The sequence below is a fragment of the Pseudoliparis swirei genome, chromosome 6 (assembly GCF_029220125.1).
Source record: "Pseudoliparis swirei isolate HS2019 ecotype Mariana Trench chromosome 6, NWPU_hadal_v1, whole genome shotgun sequence".
Classification (NCBI taxonomy): domain Eukaryota; kingdom Metazoa; phylum Chordata; class Actinopteri; order Perciformes; family Liparidae; genus Pseudoliparis; species Pseudoliparis swirei.
Genome location: NC_079393.1, coordinates 18481211 through 18493834, shown reverse-complemented (window position 1 = coordinate 18493834; position 12624 = coordinate 18481211). Strand labels below are relative to the sequence as shown.

The 12624-nt window shown below is 44.6% G+C and overlaps 1 protein-coding gene across 3 annotated transcripts in view; it reads left to right on the top strand.

Annotated features, from left to right (window-relative positions):
• Positions 1 to 12624, top strand: part of b4galnt4a (beta-1,4-N-acetyl-galactosaminyl transferase 4a) — a 179741-nt gene that overhangs the window by 163208 nt on the left and 3909 nt on the right. The window contains exons 2-7 of one of the 3 annotated variants that reach the window (XM_056416861.1): positions 7935 to 8306; positions 9254 to 9403; positions 9726 to 9835; positions 10609 to 10709; positions 10955 to 11028; positions 11107 to 12619. In XM_056416861.1, the coding sequence (XP_056272836.1) occupies positions 8177 to 8306; positions 9254 to 9403; positions 9726 to 9835; positions 10609 to 10709; positions 10955 to 11028; positions 11107 to 12619 (2078 nt within the window). In that variant the 5' untranslated portion in view covers positions 7935 to 8176. Of the gene's footprint in view, positions 1 to 4166; positions 4234 to 7803; positions 8307 to 9253; positions 9404 to 9725; positions 9836 to 10608; positions 10710 to 10954; positions 11029 to 11106; positions 12620 to 12624 lie in introns of those variants that run through there. The other 2 variants (XM_056416859.1, XM_056416860.1) reach the window with 2 other exon arrangements.

Sequence of the window (12624 nt, the reverse complement as noted above, 5' to 3'; positions counted from 1 at the left end):
ATAAATTCCTCTCATTCATGTTATATCCATTTGTAAAAACCACTGGCCGAACATTACGTGGATTCAAAGCCATTTGTAGAGCGTCGGCTCATATCTCTCTTCCTGTCTTTTATTACAACACTTTGTCTTGTCATCAAACAGATTTTGATCAGGCACTTCCCAAAGAGCAACGTCCCACACACGGCATATCATTTACACATTAGAAAGGACGCTACATAGAGTCTCGTCACCCTTGCTCATTGTGTCTTTTTCATATTAAATGTCATGTGCCTACATTGTCTTATACCAGCTGCTTCTATGTGGCACTGAATCTTAAACACTGCATGTTAACAATGAGACAGTGTAATATTTGGACATTTTTACTGAAGCGAAGCAGTTTTAAATTATAATAGCCTTGAGCATGTAGCCGTTTCTCAGCAGGTTGCATTTCGGGCGAGAAATGACCACAACAACTTTTCTCTCCCCGTTTGGTGGCTCTAGAGAACAGTTTTCATGTGTGTGTGTGTGTGTGTGTGTGTGTGTATTCAAAGACAGCTCTGTTAGCAGGTCATGTTGAACGTGCCAGGTTACATTCTGCTGTTGTATTTTATCACTGGATGTTTTTGAACGGGCCATTGGCTGCGTTAGTGCCATCATGTGAATTATTCCTGCGTTATCTTGCTTCCAGTCAGCAACATGCTGACCGAGGTCCGAGGCTGCACAGCAAACAACTGGGGATTTCGAGAAGTGGGCAAGGACATTCTTCATGTCACGGAAGTTTGACTTGATTTGAATGGAGTGAGAGTGTTAGTGTGACTAACCGGTTCCCCCTCACAGCACGCGGGGCATCGCTGTAAACGCACGCTCTACGACGCGCCAGTAATTGCTCTGGATATGGGGATCATTTGTCTTTCTGAAACATCTGGTCTGAGAGACTATGGCTAATGTGTAATTCGACATAGAAAAATAAAACACCCCGTCACCGTATCCACCTCCTCATCTCTCTTTCAATATTGGTCCTTTGTCTCCAGGCAAGGCATGATGCGACATGGGGAAACGAGCCACTGTTTTCATGTCAGTGTGACGGGGAATAGAAGAGGCATGGGAGTGTTTAGCTCTGTTTAGCTGTCAATTGGAATAAGAGCATAATCAGTCATGAGCTTTATGTCCTTGTTTTTATGCTGTAGCTTTTGGTGAGGGGCTTTTTCAGCTTTGCATCCTTGTCAACTTCCATCGTATTGTTCTTCAACCGTATCAGCAGAGCATCAAGCACCTGCAGTCGTCTGTGTCTTCTGTTGGAGGAGCTATCTGTGGAGAGCCTGTCAGGAGTTTCTCCTTGTTGTTCTCTCAGGCTCCTGTCACTGGGCAGCGCCACAGCTCCCCGCTGCACACGCTCCATTACTGCCAACGCTAAAAAGTGTTTCTCTCCCGACCAAAGCTGTCCCAGCTGGTCTTGCATCTCATCAGTAAATTGAGCTTTTTCTTGTCATTGCTTGTCTTCTCACATGTTGTAGCCTTATATTCTTGTGAAACAGGCGTACCCTTATTTTAAATCAGGTCACAAACACTGAGTTGAAGTGCCAGTTTTATCAAATAAAAGCACGGCTTGTAAAATATTTCCTTCGCCACATTATTTGGCTGGAACAAGTCAACATGCCCCAACAGGACTGCATTCATTTCCCTCAGAGCACGATGAGCGAGTGTTCAAAGTTACAGCTCTGTTGAGTAGAAAACACACACGCAGAGTTACAGACATCAGATTTGTAATGCTATATTGAAAGACAGGTATCACACATATCAAATTACACACGAACAATCAATGTAATTGTAAAGAGGGCCCTGTTCTCAATGGCCATGCAGGCTTACCAGCCCACCTTGTAATACATAACAACAGTGTAGGGCCAGTCTCTTCCTACCTTTTCCCTCAGGCAGGTGTCGTCGGGCTTGTTAACATCTGTCTTGTTCTGTCCACACTGCCACAGACCTTTCTCTGTTTACCACTCTACTAATGTGGGCTTTAAGCCAAGTGTCTGTGATTGAGACGCAGAGAAAGAGGGAACGCACACAGTCAACCTCTCTGTCTTCGACTAAACAAATGGACATGGACAACAGCTGGACAGCCATTGTGTAGTTGAGCCGGTGATTCGATTCACCTTGACTGGGACACTGCCAACTGGAAGTGTTTACTTTCTTGTGATCTTATTGGAGATTTGTACGCATAATGCAAAAGGTAAGATAGTTTAGTGATGTTATTACCTATTCGTGGCGCCTGAGGCTTTGGAGTAGACGATTGAATTGAAAGAAACAACATGTCAGTGCTCATGCATGTCTACTCAAACAACAAACCACACACTCTTTGTGTGAGTTGGAGCAACACCCTCTTTAGCCAGCTGAATAAAAACAATATACAAATTTCATATAATGATATTAATACTTTGAATTCATATGGGGCTTTCTAGACAACATAATTCATCCGTCACCCATTTGTCTGGGGATGATGTAACGTGATGAAACAACACCACTAGCTGCCCATTGCTATTTTGCTCTGCGATTGGTACTTTTTATCATTTCCCCTTGGATATTGATTTCCTTTCCTCTCGGTTGAACTTATGGTGCCAGCAAGCAGGTCTCGGCTTCTTCCTGCTGCTCCCTGTCAACACTATTTCACAGAAGACACACCCGCACACACAGAGTATCCACGCACACACACGCACACACGCACACAACCTTGTACTTCTGTCTTTGTGGGGACACTTATCAAACCTTAAAACCCTCAAGCAGGCTGTTGAAGGTCTGTGTCATTGGCCAACATGATCTTACTTACTGCACACAGACAACTGCTTTGTGTCTGTGTGCACATAAGATGCACATGCACACTATGTCAATGCCTCCCTATGTATATATATTTATATATGTATATATGTGTATATGTGTATATATATATATGTGTATATATAAATATATATATGGGGCCCGACGATGAACAGGAATAAAATCACACACATCTTTAAAATAGCCCAATCTTGCAGCAGTTCAAGTGCTCTTAAGGCTGATGTGGCAGCACTAGACTGTTAGGCTTCATTGAGAAAAGTGTGGACTGCCATTGGCCCTAAATGTAGCTGAAACACATCAGAAGAAGACTGTCACACAAGTAACACCAGAAAAAGCTACGAAGACCTTAAGATCAGATGTTCAAGAATGAACTCACAAAACTGCTTTTTTAATATATATTCAAGTCACATTTATGATAGTTGACCATTGACTCGCAGTATGTTGTGTGATTCTGCTGCGAGTGAAACTAAAGCCAAGTTACAACTCCCACGTGGTCTCATCCGTCTGCCTTGACCTTGAGGACAACATGCTGGAATAATGACAGAATGCTGACGCCTTTGGGTGGCCTGCTGAGCCGCTCCCTGCTGCTGCTCAGCATGATGTCGCACTGTGTCCTTGTGCTCTTTTATAGGTGCTCGAGTTTGTGTATGTGTGCCTCTGTGTTCATGTGTCAGGGGTGGAGGAGTAGCATACAATATCCAGGAGGACTCTTACAAAACATGTGCTGGGCTAAGTGAATGAAAGAAAATCTAAAACGATGAATGTGTGTGTGTGTGTGTGTGTGTGTGTGTGTGTGTGTTACACAGCCAAGCGGAGGTTATTTGCATGAGCCTAAGGAGGGTATTTATATTAGTATTCTCAAGCCGAGGGCTGGAAAATGACCTGTCTCCTGTCATTATATCCTCGGTAACTAGAAGTGACGTAGTAAATGTGAAATCTATTTAAAAGAATTGTAGCTCTCGCTCTCTCTCTTTGTCTCTCTCTGTGTTCAGGTCATTAACAGATCTCCCTCTTCACACCTACTTGTCACGGCTCTGTTCCCGCTCTGCTCACTGTCGGTTTTCTCATCTTTTTTTCTTCTTTTCTGCTCTGTCGGTGGCCTCACGCTTCTTGTCCTCTGCTCGTGTGCCACACTTTTCTTCCTGCTTCCTCTTCCCTCTCTGGCTAAGTGTGTTTATACAGAAAGCCAGCGTCCAATCAATCCAGTGATGCTTCTGGGATCAATACCACACAGAGTGTCACAGTTTAGCCAGCAAACAGTGATGGATGGATTCTGCTCACCTTATACTTTCCACATGTTGACATTTAGTTTTCTACACACGCTTCATCCTCTCCCCCTCTGCTTTCACACACAGTGGCGTCCGTTCCTCCCCGGTCTGAAATATGAAGTGATAGACTCGGCCTACATCTCCCTGTACACAGGTAAGAGTTATTCTGCCATTCTGATATACTGCATGAAAGGCTTCTTGTCTTGGACATGAAATACAGTCCATGATGTATGTTTTTAATTGACTTGAAAGTGTTTTGTTGTCTGCAGCTAAGATACACATGGGACTCTTTAATGGTCTTTTCTATTTCTAAGTTTTTTTTTGTGCTCAGAGCTTGCCAAATAGAAACAGGAAATGATGCCGCAAACGAATTAACTTCATCGGTCTTGTCTGGTATCGATCATTCACCTTCTCTGAATCAAGATGTACTCCACTCGTGTCCCTTAAACAAACCCATATTTCAGTCTCGATGTCAATGATATGATCTTCTTTCATATTTAGTTCCTTCTCATGAAGGAGAAGCTGCAGGTTGTCCCCATGGGAGTATGACATGTCTTTGTGGGGCCAAAGAGAAGATAAATAATGCAATAGATGCCCTATTTTTCTCTGTAGGTGTCATTCGTAGCTGAGATAAGAGCACAAGCTCCCAGGTAGAGCTCTCTAGTCTAACCTCTGTAGCTCCAAGAATAGCCGTGTGTGTCTCAGGGATGCCGCATTGTTAACGAGCTGCACAGAGAATGATGTGTGGAGTTGTCATTTTGGCCAAAGCTGCAGGTTGCTGGAGATGTATGCCTTCATGTGTATGACCGGCTATGACAGGGAAGAGGGAGGGCTTCTACAGTTTATTATGAGGTCACCTGCTGGATTCAAACACGACCATGTCCTCATCTGCCTCCACCCATCCGTCCCGACTCCTCTCTCTATGTCACTGGCTTTCTCCATTTTCAAGCTGTAGAGCGTGTTTAATATCCATTCCCGTTGGACACAGGGGAACCTTGTGTTGACTTTGCCAACTTAATTTGGTCTCTGATTTGCTTTTTAATTAACATCATTGTGAGTTCAGTAATTGTAGCACTTAAAGCAAAAGTAGAACGGTAGATTTTTTCAATTATCCAACCAGACAATTATTTTTCCATGCAAGCAGCGCCAACATTTGCGAAATCTAGTGAGAAGGTTTCCAAGTCTGCAACATTGCCGCCCGTCCCTTCAGACCTCCCTACAAAGCCCCTCCTCCAAAAATGATCACGAACACAAACAACGAACATGGCGATTGTTAGGACACACATCAAAACGTTTGTGGAAGACTCCGGTGCATGTGTGCATGTGTGCATGTGCGTGGGCAGACAGACAGAGAAGTTAGTTTATTGACTGCTGTCGTAGTGTGAAGAGAATTTCAACAAATATATCAACAACAATGAAACATCAACACGTTTTTACTCTAGCTTTAATAAGAGCGTATCTGTTTTCAATTCATGCCCAAACTGTGAGCCTCATTCTCATCAGTTAAACAAACACTTGCACTTATCTTTTAGTTGAATATTTCCTGAATGTATTATCTCGTCTGAATTATTTTCTAATATCTGTCTTCGTTGTCCAAAAAGCTAACACAGTGAAAGTGTGTGTTATTTAATTTTTACAAATGTAATCATCCTGTATTTCATTATAGAATTTCCCATGGTATATTTGCAGGGCGTTTCATTGCAGCTCCAATACTCCACATTAGTTGTTAATTAATATACACCATCATACGGACGTACTAAAGAGAGACCAGGAAATTAAAATATGCCCAAAGCTCTAAATGTTTTCCATATTTTCTTTGTATTGCCACATGGATGAGGCCTCAATATCTATGACATAAATAATGCTGTATTTTGTCTTATTACAACGCAACTACATCTGTCCTGAATTATAAGGAAGAGAAGAAGTTTTCTTTGGATTTCAGTAACGTAGATAATTAGCTATTCTTGGCAAGGCGTGTACCGTAAAGCAGGTATGGCGAGATAGTCTTAAAACTTATAAGAAGGCCCTCCGTAATGCCAGAGCAGCCTATTACTCATCAGTAATAGAAAAAAATAAGAACAACCCCAGGTTTCTCTTCAGCACTGTAGCCAGGCTGACAGAGAGTCACAGCTCTGTGGAGCCGAGTATTCCTATAGACCTCAATGGTAATGACTTTATGAACTTCTTTAATGAAAAGATTGTAACGATTAGGGACAAGATTAATAATCTCTTGCCCTTAACCAGTGCCAATCTGTCCTCAAGTGGAATGGCCTTGGAAACCGCTGTATGCCCTGGTGTATATTTGGATGGCTTTTCTACCATCAACCGTGACCAATTATCTTCAACGGTTTCTTCTTCTAGCACGTCTACCTGTCTCTTGGACCCCATCCCGACGAGGCTGCTTAAAGACGTTTTGCCTTTAATTGGCGGCTCTCTATTAGATATTATCAATGTGTCTCTGCTAACAGGCCACGTACCACACTCCTTCAAGGTGGCTGTTATTAAACCTCTCCTGAAGAAGCCCACTCTGGATCCAGAGGTGTTGGCTAACTACAGACCGATCTCTAACCTCCTTTTCCTCTCCAAGATCCTTGAGAAAGTGGTCGCAAATCAGTTGTGTGACTTTCTACATCATAATTGTTTATTTGAGGAATTTCAGTCAGGATTTAGAAAACACCACAGCACCGAGACAGCACTGGTGAAAATTACAAATGACCTCTTAATGGCAGCAGATAAAGGACTCATCTCTGTACTGGTCTTGTTAGACCTTAGTGCTGCATTCGACACCATTGACCATGACATCCTGTTACAGAGACTGGAGCAGTCGATTGGCATTTCAGGCACGGCACTAAGTTGGTTTAAATCCTATTTATCAGATCGATCTCAGTTTGTATTTGTAAACGATGACGCCTCGATAACCACCAACGTTAGTCACGGAGTTCCACAAGGTTCTGTGCTTGGACCAATTTTATTTACCTTATACATACTGCCTTTGGGCAATCTTATCAGGAAACACTCCATAAACTTTCATTGCTATGCAGATGATACTCAACTATATCTATCAATAAAACCAGAGGAAACCAACCAACTAAGTAAAATTCAAGCATGTCTTAAAGACATAAAAACATGGATGACCTGCAACTTCTTGATGTTAAACTCAGACAAAACCGAAGTAATTTTAATCGGCCCTGAGCACCTCAGAGATCAATTATCTGGTGATGTGGTTTCTGTAGACGGCATTGCCCTAGCATCCAACACCACTGTAAAGAATCTTGGCGTTATCTTTGATCGGGACTTGTCCTTTAACTCCCACGTAAAGCAAATCTCAAGGACTGCATTCTTTCATCTACGTAATATTTCAAAATCAGGCACATCTTGTCTCAAAAGATGCAGAAAAATTGGTTCACGTTCGTTACTTGAGACTGGATTACTGCAACTCCTTATTATCAGGCTGTTCTAATAAGTCTCTTAGGTCCCTCAGTTGATCCAGAATGCTGCAGCTCGTATTCTCACTAAAACTAAGAAAAGAGATCACATCACTCCTGCACTAGCTGCTCTGCACTGGCTCCCAGTAAAATCAAGAATCACTTTTAAAATTCTTCTCTTAACGTACAAAGCCTTGATTGGTGATGCACCATCATATCTTAAGGAGCTTGTAGTACCATATTGCCCACTAGAGCTACGCTCACTAAATGCGGGACTACTTGTAGTTCCTAGAGTCTTAAAAAGTAGAATGGGAGCCAGAGCCTTTAGTTATCAAGCTCCTCTTTTATGGAACCAGCTTCCAATTTCAGTCCGGGAGGCAGACAGTCACCTCGTTTAAGAGTCGACTTAAGACTTTCCTCTTTGACCGAGCTTATAGTTAGGGCTGAATCAGGTTTGCCCTGGTCCAGCCCCTTGATATGCTGCTATAGGCTTATAGCTGCCGGGGGACGTTTTAGGATGCACTGAGTACCTATCTCCTCTTTTTCTCTCCTTAAGGATGAATTTTCATCTCTCAATCACACGTTACTAACTCTGCTTTCTCCCCGGAGTCCTTTTGACTTCACGTCTCATGGGGTCATCGGACCCTATACGGCATAGATCCTATCTGCCTGATGGATCATCGAGGTCTGGGTCGTGGAATTCCTGCTCCTGACTACGCCACTGTCCTGTTGAGACTCCGCCCACTGTTGAGACTCCGCCCACTCCTCCTCCCCACCGCCATCTGCCTGATGGATCGTGGAGGTCTCCATCGTGGAATATGCCTACTATGAACTATTCATACACTCTGTCATATTCATTGAATGTATTTTAACTCTAAATCTGTCCTTCTGTACACATTACATCTATTGCATCTGTCCATCCTGGAGAGGGATCCTCCTCTGTTCTCTCCTGAAGGTTTCTTCCCTTTTTTCCCCCCTGAAGGGTTATTTGGGAGTTTTTCCTGGTCCGATGTGAGGTTTTGGGGCAGGGATGTCTATGTGTACAGATTGTAAAGCACTCCGAGACAAATTTGTAATTTGTAAAATTGGGCTATACAAATAAACTGAATTGAATTGAATTGAATTGATCAGCAGATGTATTATTGTTAGAAGGAAACAAAGGAGGCTTTCTCTGTGAAGCGTGTGCACAGAGAGACACACACTGAATGTGCACACTCCACCCTAAAAGTGATGCTGACCACCACGTTAATTACAAAGCATTTCTCCCACCAGGCCTTGCTCCTGACATGCCATTAATCACAGATGCTCTCCCCTCATTCTCTGCTATCGATTGGTATAATTATGAATCTACTCTGTATTTGTTTTTCGTCCAACTTTTTTTCTGATTCTCTCGCTTCAGCTTCTGTTTCTGCTCTCCTCCTCTCTTCCCTTCCTCTCTTCCCTTTGCTCCCTTCCTCTCTTCCCTTTGCTCATGTCCTCTTTTCCCTTTGCTCCATTCCTCTCTTCCCTTTGGTCCCTTCCTCTCTTCCCTTTGCCCCCTTCCTCTTCACTTCACCTTTGCCCCCCCCCCCCCCCCCGAGTTATTATCCACTTTTTCACAGACGGTAAAGATTCATGATGATTGGGATATTATCCTTCCGACAGTTAACGTAAAATGTGTTCAGCATTAAATCAAACAGTGACATACAAACAGTGTGACATAAAGACCTTTCCCCATACTACATCCTCTCTGTCTCTGTATTTCCTCAGACGAGTCCAATCTGAAGATGAACAGTGTGGATCACATCCCCCAGACCTTGGCCAGTCACATCCGTCTCCCAGAGGAGGGCCGGGGAAGGAGCATCCCGCAGCACGGGGCGGATATGCTGAAGCCGGACCCCAGGGACACCTTCTACCGCAGTAAATCTAACAGCTATCGTTTCAGGCTGTCACTTTTTTTCTTTCCTCATCCTGATTTTCCGGCCTGTCATTTTCTCTCTCTGATCGACTGCCTGGCTCACAGTCTCTCTGGCTGTCAGTTTAGCTGCACTCAGACATTGGGCATTTCGTCTGGCTGGCGGTTTCCCCGTTCTTTGTTGGTTTTCCTTCTCGTTTGGTCATTGCCCTGATCATCTCCCAGCTTTCTGACTCTTACGCTTGTACAAAGCAGAATATACACATATTTGTTTTTTCATGATCTCAAATATTCACCTCCCCTTCTTTCTTTCTCCTCTCTCCTCAGCTCCTATGATCGACCCCTCCCGACTAGAAAATGTTCTACCAGCATGTCTCTACTCTCCAACATATGTTGTCAAAGATTTTCCCATCGCCAGATACCAGGGTCTGCAATTTGTAAGTCACCTTCCCTCTGGATCAGAAAAAGACCTGCGGTCATTTCAACATTGCCTCTTTGCTTTAGCTCAGGTAGAGACTGATTTTAGACCACATTTTAAGAATATCATTACATGATTTATAAATGAACAAAAACCTGTAAATATTTAACTTAAGCACTGCACACTTCCACGGTTACACCATAACTGATTTTTTTTTTTTAATACACATATTCTGTTTGCTCATATTATGACGAAGACTGGCTTCTACTATACTTTCATTTTTTTTCAACCTTGAATAACCTCATTTAATTATTCATCTATTCAAACATATTATTGCTTAGTGGGTCAGTATGTGTGAGAGAATGAATTCTTACTAAAATTCGACCTATGGGCTCATCCAAAATACTCCGGATGTCATGAGAGTAGTATTTTAACTTGTTTAAAGTATCCCCTCAGCATAATATTCAGATCAGATGAGTAAAGAAAATAGCAGGCTTGGTCATTACAGTCGCATCTCTCCTGTTGGATCAGAACCCATTGAAGCAGCAGGTAGTGTTGAGCGCTGCTCCCCCCTTCAGGACAACAGGAGTTACTGCAGCGGCTGCAGAGATTAGTGGAAATTGGAGCCAAATCCATTTTAGATTTGACAGGAATCACTGCAGCATTCAGGATTATGAAGAGCAAGAGGCTGGTGCTGGTTAAATGCTGGTATTAGATTACAGATAATTAACCCTTTTCTAAGTGTTTTCTGAAGTTATTGAATTTTTGATTGACATGTCATTTTTTTTAAAGGTCTATCTGTCCTTCGTTTACCCAAATGACTTCACACGTCTCACCCACATGGAGCGAGAGAACAAGTGTTTCTACCGAGAGTCCCCTATCTATTTGGAGAAGTAAGGACATTTTTATTTTGTATCTCTTGGGACGCAACGGGAACATTTGTCTATGAGCAAGTTCACTGATTATGCGGAATAACTGTTGAAGTGTCTGTGAATTTGATGGCAGTGATTCATGTGACCTCTCACCAAGAGATTACGTTTTTTATGCTGCAAGGCACATTGAGATGACAACCTTTTTTTAATGCGCAGGGTTGTGTGTGTGTTCATGGTTGTGCTCTGCCTCCTCTTGTCTCTGCCAGGTTTGGTTTCTACAAATATATGAAGATGGATGAGGAGGAAGATGACAGACCATTCTTCTTCCCTAACCCAGATGGTGAACTAATCATGAACCAACATACACACACACATACTGTACACACACTATTTTTCATCGTTGTGTTAATGTCTCCAGACTTCTTAGATGAAGAGGAGGTGGTAGATGTCGAGGACGAGGCAGAGATCGTCGGTACACAGTCGCCCAAGAAGCCCTCTCATCCCAGCCAGACCAGCCACACCTCCTATCCCTCCCATCAGCACTCCAAGCCTGCGCCAACACCAGCTGGCAGAGAGGGCGGAGAAGAAGAGGCGGACCATGATCAAGAGGAGGAGGGAGCTGTCAACAGTATCATACACCGAAGAGAAAGGAGACATTTTCCTCACAGAGAGGGACAGCTGGAAAGGGATCTGGACCAGGACTCGGAGAGAGATCACACAAACACGAGACAGGAGGCCCGGAAGGGACTTGAGGAGCTGCATACCAGGGTGCTTCAGCCTGACGCGGACAGTGTCGTCCGCGGTCGCTCCCTGACTTGGATCCGCACCGGTCCTGCAGAGCTGAGCCCTGGCAGGAAAGGGGGAGGAACAGGTGGCGCGGGAGGAGAGAAAGGAGCTGAAACACTGCCGAAACCGAGAAAGTCTTCACTCCTCTTCCCCCAAAAGTCCTCCCTCTCTGCCCTTGCCAGCCGTGCCAAGCAGATCCTCAGCAACTCTGCCCATAGCAACAACCTCCATGATGTAAAAAGCAAGCTCGCAGGAAACAAGAAGGAGAAGAGGGAGGAGAACAAGATCTACATCACCAGGCCTCGGCCGGCCAAGGAGCGGGAGAAGGACAGGGAGAGGGAGCAGCGTCGAGAGAGGAAGCAGGAGAGGGCCTCCCGCCACCTGAGAGAGGTGTTCCCGGGGGTCTTTCTGTACCAAACTAGGAAGACCACACGGCTGGTGAACCTTGGCGCCAAAGGAGGAGGCATAACAAAAAGTAGAAGTCTTGTGAGTGCCCCTCAGCTCTGGCCCAACCCATCCACTAAAGAGGGTAAGACATTTCCCCACAATGGAAGCATCAGCATACGGGGTGAACGTGTACATAATGCTGACAGCAGAGCAGCAAAGCTACCAGAGAAAAGCAAGAGGAGAGGGGAGCGCGGGGATCTAAAGACTCCCGTCACGACCGATGTACCCAGCAAAGGTGACCCGCTAACCCCTCTGTCCCCTCACCAAGATCCCCCTCCAGTTACCCAGCACCGCTTAAACGTCACAGAAAACACACTCCAAGGTCAAACACGGGTCACCTCTTACCTCAGGACCTCCGAGATCACCGAGTCCCATCGGCAGCCGGACCCGGAGCCCAACCCGGCAGAACTCGGCCAGGAAACAAGTCGCTCTAATCCTGACACCGACCTGGAGCCAGAACCAGAGGAGGGCGAGATGTCGGACTACAGCTACGAGGAGATCGAGGCTCGGCCCGGTTGGGCAGAGGAGAGCATCAACTGGCAGAGGACCTTCTCGGTCAATCCGATGGACTTTGAGCTGCTGCGCTCCGACTGGAATGACCTGCGCTGCAATGTGTCCGGCAACCTCCAGCTGGCAGAGAGTGAGGTGGTGGACGTGCTGGCGCAGTACATGGAGAAGCTCAACGAACGCAACGGAGGGTGAG